At 41.1% G+C, this 26475-nt stretch overlaps 1 protein-coding gene across 6 annotated transcripts in view; it reads left to right on the plus strand.

The window, feature by feature from the left end:
• Window positions 1-26475, plus strand: part of SBF2 (SET binding factor 2) — a 344987-nt gene that overhangs the window by 275379 nt on the left and 43133 nt on the right. For 4 of the 6 annotated variants that reach the window (XR_010794990.1, XM_066639834.1, XM_066639835.1 and 1 more), the window contains exons 18-29: window positions 96-266; window positions 9847-10109; window positions 10205-10377; window positions 10670-10743; window positions 11685-11880; window positions 14549-14676; window positions 16575-16750; window positions 17218-17363; window positions 17909-18107; window positions 21592-21788; window positions 25018-25155; window positions 26024-26119. Coding sequence is in view for 5 of the 6 variants with exons in the window: in XM_066639834.1 (XP_066495931.1) it covers window positions 96-266; window positions 9847-10109; window positions 10205-10377; window positions 10670-10743; window positions 11685-11880; window positions 14549-14676; window positions 16575-16750; window positions 17218-17363; window positions 17909-18107; window positions 21592-21788; window positions 25018-25155; window positions 26024-26119 (1957 nt within the window). In the remaining variant the exon portion in view is untranslated. The remainder of the gene's footprint in view (window positions 1-95; window positions 267-9846; window positions 10110-10204; window positions 10378-10669; window positions 10744-11684; window positions 11881-14548; window positions 14677-16574; window positions 16751-17217; window positions 17364-17908; window positions 18108-21591; window positions 21789-25017; window positions 25156-26023; window positions 26120-26475) is intronic. The other 2 variants (XM_066639837.1, XM_066639838.1) reach the window with 1 other exon arrangement.

The following is a 26475-nucleotide window of genomic DNA, read 5'->3' on the forward strand; positions in this document are numbered from 1 at the left end:
TTTTATTACCAGTACAACTTAATACATTGTTGGTTTTGTTCTAGAAAATTATTATGACTGCTTTTGAACAACATTTGCATTCATTGTGCTTTCAGAAACTAGCTCCTGGAGTGAGTCAGTTTGCTTATACGTGTGTACAGGATCATCCAATATGGGCTAACCAACAGTTCTGGGAAACAACCTTTTACAGCGATGTGCAGAATCAAATTCGTTCTCTCTATCTCTCAACTAAGGAAGACAATCATCTACAACATTTAAAGCAAAAGGTAAAACGGACAATAAGAAAAAAGCCCAAGGCAGGTGGCATTGTAGAATACAGCTTCTTGAACTTGTTGCAAATTGGTGTCCTAATATATGAGTGGGTAAAATATGAGTGCAAGTGGATAAAAGCAGAATGGAAACTGCACTTTAGGGAAATTTTGAATCCTAGTTTTGATACGCACATAAGATTAAGATTGGTTTAAGTCAGGTTTTCTTGCCAGGTTTTTCTGGGCAATAAGAAAATAGGATGTGATACATTTGTCTTTTTAGTACTTAAAAGATGTGCTGTTTGTTGCTCCAGTATAGTGAGAAAAAAATGTAAACATTTTAAATAATGCTGTGTGAACATTATTCATATTCATGAGCAACCTGAGATAGTAATCAGGCTGCCCTGCCTGCATGCCCTGCATGCCAGTTCTTTTGAATGTTCTGGAAAGGCTGGCAAGGACTGTTTTCAAAACCTATCAGATTTTCCCCCCAAGATAGGAAATAATGACATTAGAATGTTAATACTTTGGCAAAGTTAACAATTACCATGTTGGCATCCTTCAGTCTCAGAAGACTATGGTATTGCACTATGAATGGTTGTTCTAGAACAGAGTGTCCTCTCCAGTGCACGAAGCCTGGGTAAAGTAGGTATGGAGGATAGGCTGTTACCCATGCAGCAAATCCCCCCTCTCCACGTCACTGAAATGGTCCAATGGAAAGGCAGAAGCCAATACAGTTGGTTCCAGTGGCGTCGCAGGAGTTGCCAGAACGTGACTGTGTTCAGCCATGAACTGCCTCAGGGACTCCAGCTCCGGATTTTGCCTCGAGGTTGACTCCTGAAGTCTTTTCCATAACTGGATGTAGCCACAAGGCAGTGGAGGTTTGGAATCAGAGTTTTCCTTCTCTCAGATGAGCTGCCTTCCCAGGCTAACGAGTCCCATCTACCTGGTCGCTGTTTAGTCGCCTCTTACAACAAGTACAGCCGAACTGGGGGCCTATTCTTATCCCCCAACCCCCAGGGGTTACAATTACCATAGAAAAGTTAATAATGTGAACAGGAATTGAAATACATTTCATCTATCAATAACTACAAATGTCTGAGATCATTCTCCAGTTCCCACAATCTGGAGAACACTTTCTTTGGTAGATGAACATATTATTATAGCTAACTGCTGTTTTAACATTCATTGCGACATGTATTGATTGTTTCTAGCTCTGGCAGCACTTAGTACCCTCTTCTTCAAATCGTGCAGATCATCCAGGCAAAGCTTTACCTGCTTTTAAGAACATTTTATTTTTCCAAATCAGCAGAAGACCAATGTTAGAAAGATTTTCTACCATTTTGTATAAAGATTTCCAAAGTAATTGCAAAATACTGTTCCCCATCCCCGTAGTACTGATGAATAACTCAAAATGAATAACTAATGAATAACTCAAAATAACTCAAAATGTGAGATGAATATTGGAGTTTCTTTACTTGGAACCTGATAACTAATTCACTGGATATGCTTTATTGAATTCTTCACTAGCTTTCTAAATCACTTGTATTATCCACATGCAATTGAGTATTAGGAGTGATAGTAGATACTTTGTACTAGTGTAGCCTAAAAATCCTTTAGAGTGGTGGTTCTCACACACTTAGCACCAGGACCCACTTTTTAAAAATGAGAACCTGTCAGGACCCACCGGAAGTGATGTCATGACCAGAAGTGACATCATCAGGCAGGAAAATTTAACAATCCTAGCTGCAATCCTACCCACCCAGGAGTAAGTCCCATGGACTATCATTCTTTAAAAAATATACATAGCAGCTTGTTAAAAGCACAGGTCTGTAACATTTCCTCAAATGCAGTCACATACCACGGTAGCATCAAGTCTAATATATTAAAAATAAAATATTGAAATGAATGGGGACCCACCTGAAATTGGCTCGCGACCCACCAAGTGTTTGAGAAACACTGCTTTAGAGGCTTATAGAGCTTCAGAGTAATAAATGTACTGATTTTTGCCCTTCAAGGAAAACTTTGCCCCATTCATCTCTTTTCTAGGCATATGTTGAGAACTTGGGAGAAAGTTGTGCTGACATCAGCAAAATGATCAGTTGTATGCCCTCATAAGGGGGTTCATCAGGACACATAGGCACTGGAAGTAGGAAAGAATGAAGCAGCCATCTAACTTGAGTTTAGAGTAAAAGGGAGAGGCTGTTTGGGAAGAATATGATGTGAATGAAACTAGTGGGAAGAGTCTATCACTGGCTTGTGTGAACATGTACAGAGTCTGGCACATATTTGACAAATTTACCAAGAAGAAGCTGGTTGACTGAACACATTTCCAAGATGTTTATACTGTTCTCAGGTTACTAAAAAAAATGCACCTTGCAGCCATTTTCCTACATATTTTCCAAAAACACATGTAGAGAAAACAAATCTGAAAATAAATCCTTTGTCTGTGGAATTTACAGTTCAGCCTCAGATAAAAGAAGCTTTCTCCCTTTGCTGACTTATCTTGAAGTCTCTACTTTTATAGAAGATTGAAAAGATACCTCAGGTGGCTAAATTGGTTCTTGTTCCATTGTGGTTTGAGTTTTGTGCCGTGGTCCTTTGTTGACTCCTTTCCTGCCTTATATTATGCTCTGTTAGTGGAATTACACAAATCCCAATAACCAGTTGCATAACCCTTAAGTGATACATCATGCTTTTGGGATATCTAGGCATTTTTCAAGAAAGAATAGTACTTGGGGCAAAAGAACCTATGCTGATCATGTGGCTGCATTGGTGCTGCAGGGATTGCAGGGGAGATGTATCTTATAGCATAGACCTCATGGTATAGGTCTGAATAATGAGAACCGATCTGAAATTATACCTATAGTATGGACAGGACCAGCCCATCCAAGAAGCTTTACGCAGTGGGCTGGAGGAGGCAGCAAACTGACAAAGGGTGCCTCATACCCCAACATTTGTCTGCCACCCCTTCTGACCCATTGCCCACTTAGACTCTTCACCCTGTGTGTTTATCTTCTTCATGCCTGGTGAGACCAAGTGAGAGTGGTGCGGTGACAACCCACAGCTTCTTTCCGTGCCACCACAATAAGCAATCATGGCAGCAGTTCATAGCCAATGAAAAAAGCAGCAGGGAGCTGGGATGATCTTATTCTGATTGCCCCCCCCCCAAAAAAAGAGATCAATCAACACAGCATTGTCTGCCTCCTCACTCATTCAGCTGCTGTTGCAAAGAAACCAGCCTGTTTGCAAAAATTACCACGCAAGCAAGAAGGAAATGGCAGAGATGGAGCATCTCCCACCAACTTACGTTTTCCTCCACTATCATCTTGTTCCCACCAGCCACTTCAAACATGCTGAATAGAGCATGCTGGAACCAGATGCAGACTTTGCTCCCAGCACTCATCGCTCTATCTGTTCTTTTGAAAAAGTTGTCAAGTGGGAACAAGGAGGACACAGAGGTGGAGGTAAGGGGAGGGGTCACTCCAGGATCACTGTGTTGTCCCTTCCTTGCCTGCCCAGCTGTTTCTTTAAACAGGTTGGGAAAACAGGCTTGGAGCCCAGTCTGTTCTGAAGAAGCAGTTGGGTAGTAAGGAGGGATGGAGGTTGGGACAAGTGCAAAACCAAAAGGCAGGCAGAAAATTAGATCACTGTGGTGGCTCTTCAGTTTGGGTTGGGCCTGAATATGGGCATAGTCTAATTGCCTGGTAATTAAGGAGAGTGTCACATCTTCTCCCCTAAATGTGGGACACCTCACAACTCTAGCAGGAGAGTAATAGAAGGGAGACACTCTGCCATTTTATGTCTTCAGAAAAAGATGTTGCCAGAAATTTTCCTCTTTATTGTGTGAAACATCAATTTTGTAGGAAAGACAATGTACAGGAAAGTCTCTGCCAGTATTGGGGGGGGGGGAGATGTATGGTAGCTGCAAGATCAGAACTTGGAGGCAGTTGTAAAAGGCCTTTGAAACCTTTCCCCTACCTTGCAGAAATCTGGAAGGCAGCTTCTATTATACATTAGTCTCTGTTGCTTTTCTGTAGAAAATTAGGTTATGTGATTACAACTAAGTGCAAGGCACCTTTGACCTAATTTCTGCAAGCTACAGTATATTTTGCCTACGTGCCATCAGTCTAGTTTACAGAGAACAACTGTGTTAAATTTGAAATCCAGCAAGTGAAAACATGACAGTTTTTCAGCTCTATAAACTATTTATAGCTACACATAGCTCACCTAGTGAAACACTGCAGAAGATTGGACAGCATTTGTGCCAGGCAGCAAATTTTATATAGTTACTTCAGCCAATTGATGCTTGCTCTCAGCATAAGCCAAGAGTTTAGAAGTGAAAAGAAACAGCATTTTACAAATTTGCCTGTAAAATTTTAGAACAGAAAGCCTGAATAAACAAAGTTGATGCTGCATAGGAAGGTCTACAAGTAATTTAAACTTGGCTATAGCATTCTGTCAGTAATACCTGTAATTGTACATCACTGTGGATTCCTTGAGCATCTATCAGGAGCAATTCTTAATATTAGAAGGTCTGTTTTTACAGATTTTTTTTTTAATTACACTGGTGGCTCCTGCTTTTGATGGGCTAGGATAGCGGTTCTAGTAGAGTTTGAGCCATAGTAAGTTCTTGTGGGGGCAGGGAAAGGCAGCAATGCGATCCCCAGGATCATTTTGCTAAGGGGGGCACAGGGACTGGCATTTACTTACCAGTCCCTGCAGCAGCCACTCGAGGGTGCGGGGAGACCTCCGTAGAGCTCCCTGAAGCGTGCTACAAGGGTGTGTCCGTAGAGCTCCCCGAAGCTTAGAAAGTGAAAGCGGAGTGCTCTGCCTGTGCAAAACCGGAAGTGGAGCATGATCGCTCTGCTTCCACTTTCTAAGCTTTGGAGAGCCCTGCAGACGGTCGCTCAGGTCTTCCCTTGGGAGGCTTCTGCAGAGACTGGTATGTAAATGCTAGTCCCTGCGCCCTCCTTAACAACATGATCCTGGGGATCGCATTGCTGCCTCCCCCTGCCTCTGCCCCTTAAGGGGACAGAAGCTAGGGCCCTCAGGCTGGAGCGTCACAACGTCCTAGTTTGAGAAGCCTTGGGATAGGAAGTAGAGGATAAGTTGGTGGGATCATTTGGAGATATTGCACAGGGCAATGTAGATAAGAACATAAGAACGGCCCCACTGGGTCAGGCCATAGACCCATCTAGTCCAGCTTCCTGTATCTCACAGCGGCCCACCAAATGCCCCAGGGAGCACACCAGATAACAAAAGACCTCATTCTGGTGCCCTTCCTTGCATCTGACATAGCCCATTTCTAAAATCAGGAGGTTGCACATACACATTATGGCTTGTAACCCATAATGGATTTTTCCTCCAGAAACTTGTCCAATCCCCTTTTAAAGGCATCCAGGCCAGATGCCATCACCACATCCTGTGGCAAGGAGTTCCACAGACCAACCACACACTGAGTAAAGAAATATTTTCTTTTGTCTGTCCTAACCCTCCCAACACTCAATTTTAGTGGATGTCCCCTGGTTATGGTGTTATGTGAGAGTGTAAAGAGCATCTCTCTATCCACTCTGTCCATCCCCTGCATAATTTTGTATGTCTCAATCATGTCCCCCCTCAGGCGCCTCTTTTCTAGGCTGAAGAGGCCCAAACGCCGTAGCCTTTCCTCATAAGGAAGGTGCCCCAGCCCCGTAATCATCTTAGTCGCTCTCTTTTGCACCTTTTCCATTTCCACTATGTCTTTTTTGAGATGCGGCGACCAGAACTGGACACAATACTCCAGGTGTGGCCTTACCATAGATTTGTACAACGGCATTATAATACTAGCCGTTTTGTTCTCAATACGCTTCCTAATGATCCCAAGCATAGAATTGGCCTTCTTCACTGCCGCCGCACATTGGGTCGACACTTTCATCGACCTGTCCACCACCACCCCAAGATCTCTCTCTTGATCTGTCACAGACAGCTCAGAACCCATCAGCCTATATGTGAAGTTTTGATTTTTTGCCCCAATGTGCATGACCTTACACTTACTGACATTGAAGCGCATCTGCCATTTTGCTGCCCATTCTTCCAGTCTGGAGAGATCCTTCTGGAGTTCTTCACAATCACTTCTGGTCTTCACCACTCGGAAAAGTTTGGTGTCGTCTGCAAACTTTGCCACCTCACTGCTCACCCCTGTCTCCAGGTCATTTATGAAGAGGTTGAAAAGCACCAGTCCCAGGACAGATCCTTGGGGCACACCGCTTTTCACCTCTCTCCATTGTGAAAATTGCCTATTGACACCCACCCTCTGTTTCCTGGTCTTCAACCAGTTTTCAATCCAGGAGAGGATCTGCCCTCTAATTCCCTGACTGTGGAGTTTTTCAGTAGCCTTTGGTGAGGGACCATGTCAAACGCCTTCTGAAAGTCCAGATATATAATGTCCACGGGTTCTCCCGCATCCACATGCCTATTGACCTTTTCAAAGAATTCTAAAAGGTTTGTGAGGCAAGACTTACCTTTACAGAAGCTATGCTGATTCTCCCTCAGCAAGGCCTTTGTCTATGTGTTTTGAGATTCTTTCATGAGGCATTCCACCATCTTACCTGGTATAGATGTTAGGCTGACCAGCCTATAGTTTCCCAGGTCCCCCCTCTTTCCCTTTTTAAAGATTGGTATGACATTTGCTATCCTCCAATCCTCTGGCACCGTGGTCGTTTTGAGGGACAAGTTGCATATTTTAGTCAAGAGATCAGCAACTTCATTCTTCAATTACTTAACAACTCTTGTGTGGGTGCCATCCAGGCCTTATTGATCTTTAATTTATTAATGAGTTCTGAAACATCTTCTCTTTCAACCTCTATCTGACTTAATTCCTTGGTCAGGAGGGGCCGTTCGGGCAGCGGTATGTGTCCAAGGTCTTCTGCCGTGAAGACAGATGCAAAGAACTCATTTAATTTCTCTGCCATCTCTAAGTCTCCTTTTATCTCCCCTTTCCCTCCCTCACCATCCAAAGGGCCAACCGCTTCTCAGGCGGGTTTCCTGCTTCTAACATATTTGAAGAAGCTTTTATTATTCCCCTTAATGTTGCTGGCCATGCGTTCCTCATAGTCTTGCTTGGTCTCCCGTATCACCATCTTACATTTCTTTTGCCACTGTTTATGTTACTTTTTATTCTCTTCATTAGGGCAAGACTTCCATTTACGGAAGGAAACTTCCTTGCCCTTCACAGCCTCTCTAACTTGGCTGGTTAGTCATGCGGGCTCCCTCCTGGACTTAGTGGAGCCCTTCTTCCTTTGCGGTATACACCTCTGCTGGGCCTCTATTACTGTTGTTTTAAGCAGCTTCCATGCACTCTGGAGAGATTGGATTCTTTTTACCTTCCCTTTCAACCTCCTTCTAACCAACCTTTTCATTTGTGGGAAGTCTGCTTGTCGGGTTTTTGTGAGAGATTTGCCTGGTATTCTTCCCCCGACGTGCATGTCGAAACAGATCACAGCATGATCACTGTTCCCCAACAGCTCTGTAACACTGACATCTCTGACTAGGTCCTGAGTACCGCACAATATTAAATCCAGAGTCACCTGTCCTCTGGTAGACTCCATGACTAGCTGCTCTAAGGCACAGTCATTTAACATGTCAAGGAATCCAGTCTCCTTTTCGTGACCAGAACACAAATTGACCCAGTCAATATGAGGATAATTGAGGTCCCCTGTGATTACAACCCTGTCCCTCCTTGTCACCTCCCTGATCTGTTTCCTCATTTCAAGGTCCCCCTCTGGTCTGGAGGACGATAGTACGCCTCCAGTATTACATCGCTCCTCAGGCCTGGTAATTTAACCCACAGAGATTCTATGGTGGAGTCGGACCTGCCTTCAATCTCTACTTTGCTGGATTCTATCCCTTCATTAACGTAAACGGCCACCCCACCTCCAACACGCCCCTGCCTGTCCCTCCTGTAGAGTTTATAGCTCGGGATTGCAGTATCCCACTGATTCTCCGCATTCCACCAGGTTTCCGTTATGCCCACTATGTTAATGTTTTCCCTATTTACCAGACATTCCAGTTTTCCCACCTTTGCTCGGAGACTTCGGGCATTTGCATAAAAGCATTTGTACATGGAATGCCCCAGGATGGGCTATTTATTAGCTCCTTTGTCCCCGCATCCTCTCATTGTGCCAAACCGTCTATCACATCCCATCACGCTACCATTCCCAATTTCTTCTCCTACTCTGCCTTTACTTTGTTGTTCTCTAACCTCTCCATCCTCGTCTCATAGGGATGAGGAGTCCCAAACCAGATGGCCTTCTGCTCCTGTCAGCTTTCCCCCAGGGATCAGTTTAAAAGCTGCTCTGCCTCTTTTTAATGTTATGCGCCAGCAATCTGGTTCCATTCTGGTTCAAGTGAAACCTGTCCCTCTTGTACAGGCCCCGCTTGTCCCAAAACGTTCCCCTGTGCCTAACAAATCTAAACCCCTCCTCCCTACACCACCATCTCATCTACGCATTGATCTCCACCTGCCTAGCTGGCCCTGCGCGTGGAACAGGTAGCACTTCCGAGAATGCTACCTTTGAGGTCCTGGCTTTCAGCTTCCTACCTAATAGCCTAAATTTGGCCTCCAGGACCTCCCGGCTACATTTGCCCATGTCGTTGGTGCCAACATGCACCACAAACACTACCTCCTCCCCAGCACTGTCTACCGGCCTGTCTAAACGAGAAGTGATATTAAAGCAAGAATTGGAACCAGGCTTGATCCCAGCTGATTTGCTTCCCAAAATATCACTAAATTTTGCTGCCTGGCCCCAGAATGCAGCATCCCCCTTTCCCCCATTGCCACTGTCTCACCTCCTCTGCTGCTACTGTTTCTTCTAAATTGGCTAGGCAAGGGGGATCTTGGATCCCCACCTTCCTCTCACTTTCTCTCCAAAGAAAGCACAGGGTGGCTAGCAGCTATATGGCATGACTAGGCAAGTTGTGGATTGGGGGTGGTAGAGTGTGTGCTAAGGCCCACACCAGTTTATGCCTCCTCAGCCTACTGCTTGAAGCCGCTACTTTTAACTGGCCTTGTGGATTGGCAGCCCTGTTGGGACCTGAGGTGTGGACCAAGCAGGAACCCTCCTGTAGTATTCTGCTGTCTCTAGTAGTATCACAGGTGGTTGAGGCACGAACAACAAAGATACAACTCCAGTTTAAGTCAACTAGGGGCCCAATCATATCCAATTTTCAGTGCCAGTGCAGCTGTGCTGGTGGGGCATGCGCTGCATCTTTTGGTGGGGAGTCAGTCACAGAGGCCTCCTCAAGGTAAGGGAACATTTGTTCCCTTACATCGGGGTTGATTTCAGCTGCACCAGTGCTGGAAAGTTGGATAGGATTGGGCCCTAGGCTGGCTAGCCACCTTCCTTCCCTGTCAAACTTCATGTCTTTGTTGTACTACAATTTACAAATAGCTGCCTGTTCTTTACTCCAATGTCCTTATTTGGTCAACTATATTTGAGTCTTCAGTAAAGGAGTATGCCCCCTCCCCTCCAAAAAAGAAGATTCACCTCTGAAGTAAAAAACAAACAAACATGAATATACAGTAATACAATATTTTTGGACCACCTTTTTCCCCCAGGAGAAGAATTCTGAAGTCCAAACCCAAGAAAAGACTGCCATGGACTTAGCCGCTGAGCAATTGCGTCTATGGCCAACGCTAAGTAAAGAGACTCAACATCAGCTAGTACAAAGTGAGGAAAGCATGGTGTTCAGCCAGGCAATTCATTTTGCCAACCTTATGGTGTACCTGCTGGTGCCACTGGACACAAGTAAAAGCAAACTCTTGAGGACCTCAGCTACAGGGGACTGGGAGAGTGGAAGCAATAGCATTGTCACAAACAGGTGTGTATTCAAGACTCCCACATTATCGCAACTGATCGTCATTCAGTGATACTCTGTTTCTGTATGTATATATCTGATTAGAATTATTTTCTTAGCATTGCAGGCAGTGTTGCAGAGAGCTATGACACTGAAAGTGGGTTTGAGGATTCTGAGAACAGTGATATTGCCAATGCTGTTGTGCGCTTCATTACCAGGTTCATAGATAAAGTTTGTACAGAAAGTGGAGTTACGCAGGATCACATCAGAAGCCTTCATTGTATGATACCAGGTATGAAGAGTCATGCCCACACTGCAAAGTCTTTGAGCTATAATTTCCCTGTCTTCCTGTCTGGGAGAAGATATTTTTGGAAAGAGTTTATTTTTTGTTTTAGCTATTTTCAGTTGGCAATAAGGGTTTTGCAGTTCTCATTTTAGCCTGTCAGTGTCCACATAGTCATGTGAGTGCCCTATTCTGGGTTTTGTGGAAGCAGTATAATGGCAGATTTTTAGAATGGTAGAATTATTTTAGTATATTTTGCTTTTCCTGTGCCGTGTTCATTTGTGGTGTTGCTTACTCTCAGGAATTGTAGCAATGCACATTGAAACTTTGGAGGCTGTCCATCGGGAAAGTAGAAGGTTGCCACCAATACAGAAGGCAAGTATTCTGAACTATATTTGTACTGCTTTGCAAGTGTTTGGTGTCTAGCCAGTTTGATAGCTTCAGTATTTCTTTTTCTAATATGACTGAGGAAACATTTGGAACATTTAAGAAGAATGCCAGTTTGTTTGTTTTTTAACTTCAACAAATAAGCAGCTTGGCTATAGTTTTGTGAAATATGAACTAGAGAAAATAGCTCAGCCAAATATCTGAACAAAGAAAGCTGCTTTTGCATATCCACTGTTATTTGAAGACTCATTCTCTTCTGGTCCATTGCTTTTCCAGAAGCAAGCAGATCTAAGCAAATATACCAGCCTGCCCCATCCCCCTGATTGAATTGTAAAACAGAATCTCTCTAATCAAGCAAAACCATTCCTCTGTCTCTTATTCAGTTCTAACTTACCCTATTTATGGTATAATCTTCCCAACGCTGATAGAGCTTTTCCCAGGGACATCCTTCATAATGAATAAAAGAGATCCCAAGATCAGTAAATGCTAGGCAGGGCAGGCCAGGACCCAGGAACGCAGAGGTTACTTGTCCAGCTTGACATACTATATGCTTCCCTAGGATGATCTTGAATCCTATCAAAAACTGAAATGAGACTGATCACCAATACAGTTGACTGTTGTCCTCTGTTCGTCTGTGCTGTGATACTCGGCAGGGAGATGCATCCCTTCCAGATGAATATGCAAGTCTGGTTAAAAATCCTGCTTCTGTGATAAAAGACTGAATTTACTTTGGGAAATTCTGCCTCTGGAAAGAGTAGAGAGAATTCATTGTTAAGCCCTTTTAAAAAATAAAATAAGCCAACTTTTACTGGAATCTTTCTTCTGCACATTTATATTGTGGTAATTCCAACCAAAACATTTTAGTTTAACACCTGTAGTGTACTGTGTGTTACGCCATTTTAAAAAAAAAATCTTGTTTTTGGGCTCAGCCCAAGATTCTACGACCAGCTTTGCTACCAGGGGAAGAGTTTGTGTGTGAAGGTCTCCGTGTGCTGCTGGATCCTGATGGCAGAGAGGAGGCAACTGGAGGATTGCTTGGAGGTCCTCACATTCTTCCTGCAGAAGGAGCTTTGTTTCTTACGACATACAGAGTTATATTTAAAGGCACACCTCATGATCAGCTAGGTATGGTCTTTGTTATTGATATCAAAATGTCAAATAAGTAGATATCAAAATCTACTCCAGAATACATTCAGGTCTAGGATCTGATCCTGCTGTCCATTTAAGATGCTTTAAAAACACATCCTGTACAAGAACAGAGTCTTTATCGCAATCTTTAACACAGTTCTTTGTTCAGCACTATTTTTATGATCCCTACAGTTAAATGTTGAACTATCATTGTTCATTGTTCATATATGTGATAGGTTTCAGAGTAACTATTTGGGGATCATTCATGTATTCTGTTTTCTTCCTTATGTGAGAATTACCAACCATTCTAGGGCATGTGTTCATACAAACTTATGTAATATGTGATCCTCAAGGTTATGGATACCAGTCACCAGCAACTTCTGTAATCTCGAAAATTGTGTAACATGCATCCAAGATAATGGAAACTGCCATAGCTAATATCTTCTAAGTTCATAACATAAATCTGTCAGGCTCATATATGTTTCTATTAAGATCAACAACTCAAGGATGAAGGATAACTTGATTAAAGTGCTGGGTGATCTGTTTTAAATTGAGGGCTTAATATTTATTTAATGAATTTACACCCTACCTTTCTCCTGGTAAGGGCGCTCAAGGCAGCTTACAAGAATTGAAAATAATAAAATTTAAAATAAAACATTAAAAGCAATAAAAACAAAGACATCCTGTGGATTTCATAAACAATGTTCAGTTAAAACACGTCCATCACATCAGCCATCAAAAGCCATCCTAAACAGAAAGGTCTTCAGACTCCACCAATAGGTCTCCAAAGAGGGAGCAGTTCTTAGTTTCAAGGGGAGGGAGTTCCACAATCAGGGTACCACCACTGAGAAGGCCCTATTTCACACCACCACCACCACCCTTGCCTTCATCAGTGGCAGCATTGTTTAAAGGCGGCCCCTGATTACCTCAGAGGTCGGGTTGGATTTTATGGAAGGAGGCAGTTCCTCAGACACTCTGGTCCTGAAATGTAAAGGGCTTTGAAAGTCAAAACTACCACCTTAAATTGTGCCCCGGAAATGATACGGCAGCCAGTATGAACCGGCAGCCAGCCGGCACCAAAGCAGCAGCTGGACTGAATTGAACCAATGAGTCCCTGCAACCACATGGAAAGCCATATTCTGCTCTAATTGCCATTTCCAGGCAGTCTTCAAAGGCAACCCCACTTAGAGCGCATGGTGGTAATCTAATTAGATATTGCTAGGGCATGGATCACCATGGCCAAGTCTGATCAATTCTGGTATGGTTACAGCTATCAGATCAGTCAAAAATGAGCAAAGTCTCTCCTCATCACAGGAATCCAGAAGCAGCTGCACATTCAGGAGAACCCATAGACTTCTGTACCTGTAGCTTTTTAAAGATCAGAATTGTGCTTTGAAAATCTCTGTGAATTCCATAAAAACAAATGAATGCTTTTCAATTACTTTTGTAGGCTGTGGAAATACATACAGAAATAGAAATGATGCACCAAATATGTTCTCATTTCTTCAGTGCACAAATATGTAATGGAACAATATAATACTATACATTTGAAGTACTGGTTCCCAACCTGTGGTCATTGGACCACAGGTAATCCGTGAGACCCTGGAAGTGGTCCACAAGGTATCAGGGGAAAAAATCACCTTTGATTACTTCCAGCATCTCACCAAGTGAGCACTCCTCACACTGCCAGAAGGGCAGAGAACAGACCACCAGCAGCTGGCAACAAAAGTAGAAACTGACAAATCTTCTCTGTAAATAATAAATCACTATATAATAAATCTTCTCTAATTATTACAATTTAAGTAATAGTCTTGCAGCCAAATCCTATCCAACTTCCCCCATGCCAATGTGGGGCATTGAGGTGGGGCAACCAGGACCTGCACCTGCTAAGTCACCAGTGTAAGTCCATGTTGCCTCATGTCAGTGGATTTGGCCCAGGAAGGAAGATAGGATATGGTGTTCACCACTGCTGCCAATCCAACCCCACTCCTGGGCCCAATCTACCCACTCTGTCCCATAACAAAAGCATAATCTCAAGAAAAGACACGCGTAATCAATTAGTATACTATTTGTGTGCTAAAAACTATTCATGGGGAAAGGTCTTAATTAATAGATTGATAATTGTGTTACGAAGTATCTTTACAGAGCAATTGGACTACTTTTCTAAATTCATCTTTCTCATGAAGATAGCCACGTTGCTCAAATTGCTGAATTCAGCTAAAACTTTGGTCCTATTTAAACTTCCTGGGAGTAAGCCCCTTTGAGCTGAACAGAACTTCTTTATAAACAGCCATAGTGCATATCTGCAATAGTAATTTCTGTGATTTCTCAGAATCAAATTTTATATTTGACAATGAATTAAACTTTAATATTTTTAATAATCATATGTCATTTTTGTTTGAGATACAGTATTTCTGATATTTGATTTCTAAATATCAAAGGAATTGGCAGTTTGTTTTCTCGACAAATCAAAACTATTTAAAAGGACTCAGAAGCGAGCTCAGTGTTTTGATCAATCTTCTAGCTTCAATAATGATTTTTATTTTGTTTCGCTGTCTTGCATCTTTGCAAGACTCAATCACTCATGTACTGTATAGCATCTAAGGCATTAATAAATCTTATTACTTGACCCCTGATGTAATGATCCTCTGACTGATATTCTTAGTGGGAGAACAGACGGTTATTCGGAGCTTTCCCATTGCCTCAATAACTAAAGAGAAGAAAATTACCATCCAGAACCAACTTCAACAGAGTATGCAGGAAGGGCTTCAAATCACCTCAGCAGCCTTTCAGGTAAAATAAAATTGTTCTTTAAACATCATTGGGCAATTTTTTTGAAGGATTCTTGCTCCTTCCATTTCAAGGTCTATAGAAATAGGGTCTTTACAAATAGCACCAAGTCCCAAATCAATCAACTCAACTTCCTCTGGATTCTGGGGAGGAACTCTTGATACTGTCCAAATCCCAGAAATGAACACAGACTTTACCCTACCCATTGATCTGAGTAGAATGTGCTTAACTGTGCACTAGTTGGTGAACAAGGTTAAAAAAAGAGAGAGAGAGAAAATGCAAGTAAATTGAGAGTAATAAAACTTGGGAAGGTACACGTTTTTTCTAGGAGCACCCTTTCCTAGGATTGTCCTTGGTAACAAGAAGTCCAACAAACTTGGATATTCTCAAGGAAGAATTGAGAATGTAATTTTCATAATTTAATAAATTGGCATCTCCTTCATTTTAAACAGATTTTTGTTGTTCTGATGCAATTATACAACTCCACCAAATGTTGGTAATGTGGTCATAACAATGGCCTGAAGTTGAGAGGGACACATATACTGTCTATTGCTTCATTTTCTTCAGTATGGCTACTTTTGTGCTTGTTTTGTTTGCCATGAAGCATGGCTGTCTTTGCATCTTTCCTTAGTCTGAAGTATTTTGGTTGCTACAAATGAAAATAGGCCTGAGCTGAGAATGGAGATTAGGACAACAACTGCTGCTTTATAAGGGCACTGATGTCTTTCTAAAGATGAAATGGCAGTGCTAGACCCATATGCAGTTTGTATTGGACTTCTGTCTTCCAGGCGGAAAGTTGCAGGTCTCCTAGCCTCAGCCTCTCAGTTTTCCCTCCCTCTTAGCTTTTCAGTAGTCTTTCTATGTTAGCAAAGAGTTTCAAGAGGAGAAAAGGCAGACTTCCAGGCATGAAAAACAATGGGTGCAATCCTAACCCACTTTGCAGCACTGACATAAAGACCATGCAGCTCCAAGATAAGGGAACAAACATTCCCTAACCTTGAGGAGGCCTCCATGAGTGCCACCCAACTGCAGGATGCAGCACAAGTCCCATTGGCACAGCTATGCCAGTGCAGGAAAGTTGGTTAGGATTTGGGTCAATGTCATTTTTCTTTTTCGTAATCAATTAGTTTCTGTGTGATGAAATTTAACAATGATTAATCACAAATATATTGCTAGTAAAATAACATAGAAGAGTTTCAATGTGGGTACTCTGTTTAAAAGCCTACAGTAAAGGTTTCTTTTTTTTATGTTCATGGAGTTGGAAATGTATACATACAGTGCCACAGTTCTCATACTAAATACTACTACATGTTTACTGTGTAGCAAAATTGGAACAATTTTGTGTTTTTCTGAATAGTTTGATGTTTATTAAACTTGGTGCGAGAATTTCAAAAATACCAATATTTTTGGCATTGCAACAATAGTTTAACAACTATTTACACTATGCAGTTGTGTAATATGACGTATATAACGGTACATTCGGTAATAGGATACATAAAAGCACAAAATTTAACTAAAACAGTTTTGATTTAAATAAACTAAGATGACCATTGGAATCAGTGCCTCTGAATTGTATAAGAAACACTATAAACATTAAAAATTCAACAAACAATTGTTTGTATTACACAGTGTTATCTTTGCTTTTATTCTACGTATTTCTTTGATTGGGCTATAAAAATAAGGATATTGTTGGCTTACTTGTGGCTATACGATTATATTGGCTATAGTTTGAGATATAGATGATGGAAACTATTTCATTAAGGTTTTATAATAAAGTTTAAGTAAACAACTTTGAAAATTAGTGTTATCAGTTCTCTTTTAACATGTGTCATAAGTGTATTATCTAACTGATGCTTTATTTTTATGCTTTCTTTTAATGCCTAATGTCTTTTTGTACATAGTTGATTAAGGCAGCATTTGATGAAGAAGTGAGCCCTGAAGTTGTAGAGATATTTAAGAAGCAGCTAATGAAATTTCGCTACCCCCAGTCCATCTTCAGCACTTTTGCTTTTGCAGCTGGTCAGACTGCACCTCAGATAATCCTACCAAAGCAAAAGGAAAAGAACACGTCCTTTCGGTAGGGAATGGTCTTTTTCTTTTTCTTTTTAAAGGTTCTTATATAAATATTATTCTGCGTGTATAGTTTCATTGATTTGCAACATTGTTTGTATTTTAAGGCCTCTTCTGTGGACATATATTGATGAGTGTTTGAAATCAGACTTACCAAGGAGATGCTGCAATTTACATGAAAATTGTTATGTAAATTAACTTTTGACATGTAGTATGATTCCTTTAGTAGAATTCTCTTAATTCTGACTTTAATTTCCAATTATACTGATGAAGTATAAAGATAGCGGGCATAATATAACAAAAAAAATTGTTTTCTTCATAAATGGCATTGGAAAGCATTGCAACAAATCTATGTATTTGTACCTCTTCCACTCATTTCAGTGGGACTTGCACAGGAGAAATTACTGGGGCTAAATGCCCAATTTTTGTTTTAATCCCAATTGTACAAAGGGTTTCTTCTTTTTTGAATTATAGCACCCTTTCAAAAACAATTGTAAAAGGAGCTAAACGTGCAGGGAAAATGACAATTGGCCGACAGTATTTACTAAAAAAGAAGACAGGAACCATTGTGGAGGAAAGGGTGAATCGTCCTGGGTGGAATGAGGATGATGATATCTCAGGTAAGAAGGTGTATTTTTCTTCTGTCATGATTTGAATACACCTAAGGCCCAAATCCTAACCCACTTTCCAGCATTGGCCTAATTGTGCCAATGGTTCATGTGCTGCATCCTACAGTTGGGTAGCACTTACAGAGGCCTCCTCAAAGTAAGGGAATGTTTGTTTCCTTACCTAGGAGCTGCATTGCCCTTATGTTGGTGCTAGAAAGTGGGCTAGGATTGCACCCTAATATAGCGAATGTGCAATTTTCCCTGCTAATTGAGCAAAGATGCACTCATATATTTAACAGAGGGAGAGCAACTGTCCCTATTCATCTCAGCATGGTGTCCTTTCTTGTGGCTGTTTGCTGATGTTACACTTGCACCTTTTTTATATTGTTCACTCTTTTGGGATAGGGAATCATTCATTTATTTTCCCTCTTTAAACCACTTTGTGAACATCTTTGTTAAAATGTACGATACAAATATTCATAAATGATACACTTTACACTGTACTTTTCACTTAGAAAGTGTCCAGAGACTGAGCTAACAAAATATTGAAACTTTAGTTTCAGATGAGAGTGAAATACACCCTAGTGGTACTTTGAAACCGTCAGAGAAATCAACAATGGAGCAGCTTGTGGAGAGAGCTTGTTTTAGAGACTATCAACGTTTGGGACTGGGGACTATCAGTAATAGCTCTTCACGCTCAAAAACAGAGTACTTCCGAATAACTGCCTTGAATAGGATGTATTCTCTTTGCAGAAGGTAAGCAAATGTAGTAATCGTAATTATCAAAACTATGCAAGTCACCTGATACACAGTTCACCATGCACAGTATAAATTACAAATAACATTGCTGTTTAGAAAGAATTACTTATGTGACATATTACGAACCTGAGAAAATTAGCAGGAAAACCAAATTGTATTAATCCCATAGTTAGCTGAAGTGCAGTACAGGCAGAATTATATGATTTATCATATGGTATTCTTGTGTATTACAAATGGCAAACATACAAGGGTGATACGTGTACTCATTAATGAATAAAATTGTTCATTTGGTTCATCTTAAACACACATGCGTGTGTGTAGTTGGGAATCAGAGCTTTGCAACCTATTAGGAGTGGTGATGTCATTAATAGGAGTGCTGTGATGTTCCGTTGATGAGTGCTGAGGAGTGTAGGAAGCTTTGGTGTCACCTTCCCCATACAGGGAACCCAGACGTTTGGTGGTTATATGATAACATTCTTTTCTCCATCTTAGTTAATGGTGATGCAGGAAGCTTAAACAGTTGTGTCTCAGATAGCCTCTTTCAGAATCACCCCAGCAGCATCTCCTGAGCTTTTCCTCAGGTAGGCCCTGAGAAAAGATAAAAGAGGACACTGACACTTGGACTCTAGCCTGCTCTGATTTGGCCTCTTCCCCGGCTCTTCTATGGAGGGGAGGAGAAGGCCTATCGCACCACAGAAGAATGGTGAAGGCTCTCTGCAGAAGTGGCAAGCAGTGGCAATTGAAGAATGTAACAGGAGAGATATTGGGATGTGAAGGGGGAGGGTTCCCTGTCAGTTTACCCACATATTTCTTTGAGGAACTGGCACAGCTTAACCCCCCTGTTTCTGCAGGGGTTCCCCAACTATGTGCCAACCATTGTGGGTCTTCCCTTTGAACCTATGGCAAAAGTTGCCTTGTGGAACAGTTGTCCTATAATACTCTATTCCTAGTGGCCATCACTTAATTCAGCAGTCTCCAAAGTGGAGACCACTGTGCGTCGGTAAAGCCGTTCTCAGCATGGGCAGCGCTTACCATTCCACCCAGGGGCCTCCCGTTCACACTGCAGATCACTCCCAACCTTCATGCCTGCCAGTTGTGAATTCCAGGCGCAAAGCCTGCTGAGGTGAAAGACCGTGGAAGCAACTGGCAGCCACAAAGGTCAGTGGTGATCTGTGGCTTGAACAAGAGGCTCCCATGTGGAATGGTCTGGAGAGCCCTGACTTAGTTGGATGAGTATCCAAATTGTGGGCATTGTCTTTCAACTCAGAGTTGTGTGTCTTCTGTAACAATAAGGTTAGTCTGAGGCTGGATCTGGTTTTCATGCAAAAGGTCAACTCTATGTTCCATTGGATTTGATCCTTCAGTTGTTTTTCCCCAAGCCAGTGCACCCAAAGGAGAAAAGCTGACACACATTAAACCTGAGGAGAGTCTTGTGTTTCTTCCTGGATTGAACTGCCCAGGTTAGGAAGATAGATGCTTTATTTGTGTCCTTCCAGGAATTGTTGTAGAAGCACAAGGTGACAGAGAATACTCTGTCTCATTGTTTGCTGTCCTTCATAGGGCTAGCTTATTCAGCATTGGGGAAGAAATTTTTCCTCTCCCCATCCTATTTCCCCTGAATGGGAAAATCTGAGTTTACCTTTGAATTCCCCTTCTCTGTGGTTCTGTGCTGGGTCAATCTATCCAGCCTGGTTAGATCAGAAAGTGCACGGCATTCAGCATTGTGTTGGGAGAGCCCATTACTTGGTTGTAGGATTAGGGAGTTCGTGTCCTGGGGATTCAGTCTTGTTCTAATGTCCTTTATTACTGTGATTACTTGTTGTTCATGTTGTTGAAGTAAAGGCTTTCCAGGTTCTCAGTCTGGTCTGGGGATTGGAGGGAAGCCCTTTCCCTTGATGGTGTTCTACATTTGACCCTGCCCTGGATACCAAGAGGGGGAGCTTTTTACCATTCAAAGACTGACCCACCCTGGAACTGCAGAGAAGGAAAATGCACAGACAAGCTCACATTTTCCTCTTTCCATAAGAGTATCAACTACTTTAATTTTGCCTCATGTTTCATGTATGAGATTATAGTGTATATTTCTAACAACCAGGGATTCTGGTATGAAGATGTGAAATGTGCTTGTTTTAATTTTTTTGTAAATAACAGACACCTGAATTTACTTTTTTAGAAGCCTTCCAAAACCCTACATTTTTTCCTCTAGAAAACACAGACAGCTGCTTTTCTTAACATGCTGTTATGTAACCAGTAGTTTGCATACTAGAATTTCCAGGCTGTTTAACTGAATTTTGAGGCAAGCCAGGGATGGTTGGAGTCAGAGTACTGGCAAGAGTTTATTGTGTTAATTCAGAGCATCTAAACATTCTTGCCGGTAAAAAGTAAGTGTCTGTAAACAAGACACTTGTTTTGTTCTTGATTGTTCTCAATCAAGAACAAGTATGAGATGTACATGCTGTTTCTGTGTTACAGTGATCCTTTCATTGCTTCTTTTCTATGAACCCAAGTGTGCCACTTTAACAAGGATTGCACTGTGTATAATTGAGGGTAGTAGAACTGCCAGCTATAAGATGGTAAACGTTAAGTAGTCGTTGAATGTGGCAGAAGAATAAATAAAGTTATAAAATTACTTTATATTTTATACATTCTTTATTTTTGTTTCCATTTAGATGGAAACTAACATGATAAACAGACAAATCGTATTGTAAAAATAAGAGATAACACCCAAAGATTTAAAACAGTTCAAAGACCTAGCAAGATAGAACATTTATAATTTTCCTTCTAAAAGAGTCAAGGATGCCTATCCAGTAGATGTTGCCTCAAGAAGAAGCCACTCAGCAAAAACAAGAACCGTCACTACCAAGAACCACACATCTACCATTTGTAGATGACAGTGTTGTCCTCCATCCCCGTCCCCCCACAATTGGGACCAGGAGCACGGTTTAGGTTGGAACTTATTAAATTAATATTTAATTCTAATTAATTGATTTCAATAATTAGTTAATTAGAATTATGCATTAAAAATTGCCTAGGTAAAGGTCTGGAGTTATATCTATAATCTTAATATCTCTAAAGCAGAAGAACCTTATTCATCTGAACACTGACCTAAATAAAATTGTGAGAGTTGAGTATTCTACTTGAACCTTGTACAGTACTTACCCACTTCTTTTGAATCACTGGAGATGAAATATCATATGGGTAGAACCATGCAGATCTTGGAAATTCAAGATTAGAACCTGGGTTTATAGTGCAATCTTATGCATGTCTATTAAAAACAAACTCCATTCAGTTGAATGGGTAAAGGTAAGTAAGTATAGGATTTCAGCATTAATGAGTTTTGCATTTACACAGTGTCTAATTCACTAATGCATTAGGGAAACCGAGGATTGGAGTATTTCCCCCAAGCCACATCTTTCCCTTAAAGTCTGTGTCACTACTTACTTGCCTGAATAATCTAATTTTCCTCTTCTTGTTGATTTAGCTATCCAGGACTACTAGTGGTACCTCAGTGTGTGCAAGACAGTAGCCTGCAGAGAGTAGCTCGTTGTTATAGACACAATCGTCTGCCTGTTGTCTGTTGGAAAAACTCAAAAACCAATACACTCTTACTTCGATCTGGTGGCTTCCATGGCAAAGGAGTTGTTGGCCTTTTCAAAGCTCAAAACACACAAACATCAGGTAAGGATGTTTTCTCTGTGGACTATTTTGGATAGCTAAGACTCTGCATTCAAAGTTAAAACATTTGGCTACTACCATATTTTGTTATTTTCAGTCTTCCCAAAATAAAGAGTTAGGTCTTAATGAATCACAACAATGAATATAAAGCCATAAGACTGAAAATCAAATACTGGGCTACCACTGAATGAATTATTAATTTATTTACTTGATGCATCTTGTAGATTTCTAAAGCGTTTTGTAACCAGCATGAGAGTGAAGAAATTGGGGCCCATAGACCTTCCCTGTTATGGTGCCTAATGTGTTCTCCTAACACGAGAAAAGTGTTACAGTTCAGAAACACAGCAGGCTTATTTATGATGGCCTCTACTCAACATGTCTCTGTGCTGTCATGGGATTCTGTGGAATACTTCATGAAGATAACACTGTCACCCAGCTAACTCCAACATATCACTCTGCTAAAATGCAAATAGCATGTATCTATTCACTGGATCCCACAGGGAGCTCTGCAACCTTATCCAGCATTCCCTTGGGTCACAAAGTTCCTGTTCAGCTTTGTGAGTCACAGAGCCAAAATGAAGATGAACTTCAAAGTTCAACATATTTGGGGGGGGGGGGGTGTCCTGTCCAAATATTCCAACTCCCTTCTAATGCCCACTTTTTGGCTAATTAACACCCTCCTTTTCCAAGAACAGCAGCTGCTGTGTGCAAAGGAAACAAACAGCACTCCTTATCAGTTTGTGCAATTAACAAGAATTTATTAATACAAACACTGACACTCCCTGCAAGTCCTCTTGTCCAGAGGCTTTCCCTCCCCAAAACGCCACTTAACTCAGTGGGTAAAGGTCTGAAGCCTCTAGTCCAAGTCCAATTCAGCCTCCAAAGCACAGTCCAGTCTTCTGCAGCAGAGTCCCTCCTCTCCAGCAGTGTCTTCTCCAGCAGAGTGTCTCCTCCAGCAGGGTCCTGGCAGTCCTCTCTTCTGTGTCCTCCAGCAGAGTCCTGGCAGCCCTCCCATAGGTATGGGTCAGGTAGTGTCTCCCTCTGGGTCAGGGTAGCTTTGCTCCTTCTGAAGCTGCCTTTTATCCTTGTATGTCTCATTAAGTCCAAATTAGGCTCAAGTGAGTCATCTTTTCAGTCCATGTCCATTCAAAGTCCCATCAAGGTCAAATGAACCTCAGGTATCCATCAGAGTCTCCATTGGCCTTGATTGGTTACAGCTGTGGAGCCAGCCCTGCCCTTCCCAGAGCTGTCAAACAGCTGCCAACACCACATCATCCACCTGATGATCTTCTGATCTTCCATTACAAGGGGAGAGGAATAAACATGATTTTTTTTTCTCCTGTGGTAAAAATTAGTGTTGACCAGACTAAACAGCTTGCCCTGTGGAATTTCTGAAAAGGACAGTGGGCAAAGTAATTCATAGTTATGTACAAGTTATGTAAGAAGTGAATCATTCAAGAGTTCATGATGAGGATAGATTTTCATGACTTAAATAGTTCAGTACAATGAATGAGATACTATTTTGTATGAGTTTGTGAGTGAAATTGATAGGTACAACAAATAATTTTTTTTTCTCAATTGCTTGGCAAATAATCTATGATGCCTTGCTTTACCGGTTTCTAGGGGTTAGTATAGGTATCTATTTCCAGTATTTTTAAAGTGCCAGGTTACATTACTCTTTATGGTTAACTACAAGATTTAAGCACTTTGCAAAAATAAAATTTAGCACTGGAAGTAGTTATTTGGCCTCACCCCAATAGACCTATAACTAAAAGCACATTGTGTGCAGTCAAAGGTTCAGTGGTTATATAAACAGGATTGTGTGCAAACGGGGGCTACCAACTTTTCTTTGCTCCCTCTGCAAAAACTCCACAAAGATACATCTCTATTCTCTGTGCACATCTGAATTCCCTCCTGTAGTCACATAAGGAGAAAATGTTCCAAGGGTGGATTCCTATTTTTACAGACTAATCTAGTGTTTTTCTTCAAAGTATTCATCTGTGGTGCATTATGATGTCATGCAATATCAGAATGTGTGCAAAAAATGTGAAACATAGCCAGATTTTGAAGAATCCAGCATGGAGGAAAGGAGAAACAGAGGCTTGAGGAGAGATTGTTTTCACTGGTGCAGTCTGATCTCTATCTCTCTCTTCATTCCCCCCCCCCTTCCTCTATCCTTTAACTCCCAGTCAGGGTTCGATCCCTACTTGGAATTCATTGCCTTAGCTGCCCTTTATCCAGTGAATGACTGCTGGTTGTAATGACTTATTTGCGTGGAGAAGGTATTCTGCACATACTCACTGTCACTTATAATACTGTTAGTTCAGATCTAACTAAAAAGAGAAAGAATAGAAAGCAGGGATAGAAACAATTAAAAATGGGCCTCAAAATATTGAGTCAGAATGCTGTGGAAAAAGGGTCTGGGTCTTGAAATGAAATAAGTTGTGGAAACAATAAAGGAACATGAAGTGGGGGGGGGGAGATGACAAGAAGAGAACATAAGGGGAGCAGCAATGTCCTATACACAGTTGTGCAAAGGAAGAATCAACAACCTGCTGCTTTCCAACTTCAGTAACCAAAGTGCCAATCACCAGTTTTTAAGTCGCTTGTGGTGCTTGGGTTTTTGTACCCCTGCTGATGAGAGATTTTCATTTATTGATTAACTTTGCTGTATTGAAAGCTGCTTCAAAGCAGCATTTGATCATAGACACATTACCCTTCTTTATGTGAGCGAACTTGTGTCTCCTCATGTAGTGAGACAGCGGAACCTTTGCCCTGCCCAAAGAAAACCATACCCTGGTGAGAACATGTCCATAATTATGTTATAGGCAATTCTTCTGTCCTGTAATGATGCAAGTGTAGCACACGTGGTTAAAGGAATATAGGCTTATATGGATATTCTCAGTGTATGGATGCATGTGCAGAGAACTTCCAGTCATCTGAAACCAGAGTTATTACCTATGAAAAGCTTATCATAAGGTACTCTTGTAGCCTATTTAGGCTCTTGATGGAGATTAATTTTTTAATCATTTTTAATTCGTTGGATTTAAATTTTAATACAAAAGATTAACTGCATCCTTTTTTTTAACAATCTTCCCTGAACCCCAAGAATAGAATAGGGCAGCTGTCTAAATAAACAGGTACTGTTATTAGGTACTGTTTTCACTTCTTCAGAGTGAAATATGCTGTGTAAATCATAATCTTAATCTGTCCCCTGCATTTATTTCAATAGCTCCTACATCACTAGAATCTTCAAGCAGTATAGAACAAGAGAAATACCTTCAAGCCTTATTGAATGCAATTTCTATCCACTGCAAAACAAATGGCAGTAATACTCTCACTATCAGACCAGCCCTTGCTCTGTCTCCAGGTAAAGTTATGCATTTGTATAGCTGTGCTAAAATGTAAAACAAGTCTCATTGTGTTACAGATTTTTTTAAAAAAATCCCAGTTTGATTTCTCTGTTCTCTGACTCTGCCATTGCCTGAATCAATGATCCAGTGTCCAGGTAGCTAGCTACTCTCTGGTTTTTTTTTTACAAATAAATTTGTTGTGGTGTCAATAAATTTCAAAAGTAAAACAGCTTGACTTAAACAGTGTTTCTACCTAATGAAATTCTGTTCTGTATAGGTTGATAAAATTATATAGTGTTTAGATCTTGTTAGATGCATATGCAGAAGCAAAAAGTTGTTTAACATATTCTTACAAACTTAGGGATATATTTTTAAGCAAAGAGGTTAAAATATAATATGCTTTTTTTAGGTAGGACTGGATGAAGCCATTAAGAAATTCATTAATATTCTATTTCAGTTGTCATTTGATGAAACCTGATAGGGTTCATACAAAGGTAACGCTGCTGTCAGACACAGGAGCATGCAATTTGCGAAGTATGTCCATTTGGCTTAATTAATTGGTGAAATCAAGTATATCTAAATTCTGGCTTTTCTCATAACATAACACTGTCACCGAAATTGTGCATGCCTCGCTTCATTTCCTGTTAAATACTATGATTGCTGTAGCCATACCTAACCTTCTGTGATGCTGAAAATGTTTATATGTTATTTCTAATGTTGTGTAATGTCTTTTAAATGTGGAAAACTGGCGTTTAGTGAAAAGTATAAGAATATTACTATTTGTTTAAAAATATTTCTTTGGTACAAGTCAGGGTTATATCAAGAAAATGTCTGCTTAAATGATATTGCACTTTTAATCTCTCCATTCTTTTTGACTGCCTTTAGGCACTGAAAGAAGGGCTTCAGGAATATCCACTGTGTTTAAGCAGGTAGTGCCAGGACATTTGGATGTAACTCTATCCAATAGCTTTGCCCGAGGAGGTTAGTAAGACTAGTTCAAAGCCTACACAATAACGTAATATGAAAATAAAATAACATCCAATGGGTTGCTTTCATCCTGTGCTTCAGGTTTGTGATTATATACCACATAAATGTCAACTAGTCTAACCATGTTGACTGAGTGGTGTCTAATTGCTTTCCACAATTCTGGCAAGGGCACTCTAAATGTAGGAGGACATTTCCCCTTGTTGGAATGGGAGCTACACCTGCCCAGGGGTATGCAGCTGGTTCTCATGCTTGTATTCTTGCATCTGGCACCATGGGCTGTTCTCATCTCTGGATTGGGACCATACCTAGCTTGATACATGATTGGTGCTGAATAATGCCTCCTTTCACAC

Source organism: Tiliqua scincoides, chromosome 1 (assembly GCF_035046505.1).
Source record: "Tiliqua scincoides isolate rTilSci1 chromosome 1, rTilSci1.hap2, whole genome shotgun sequence".
NCBI lineage: Eukaryota > Metazoa > Chordata > Lepidosauria > Squamata > Scincidae > Tiliqua > Tiliqua scincoides.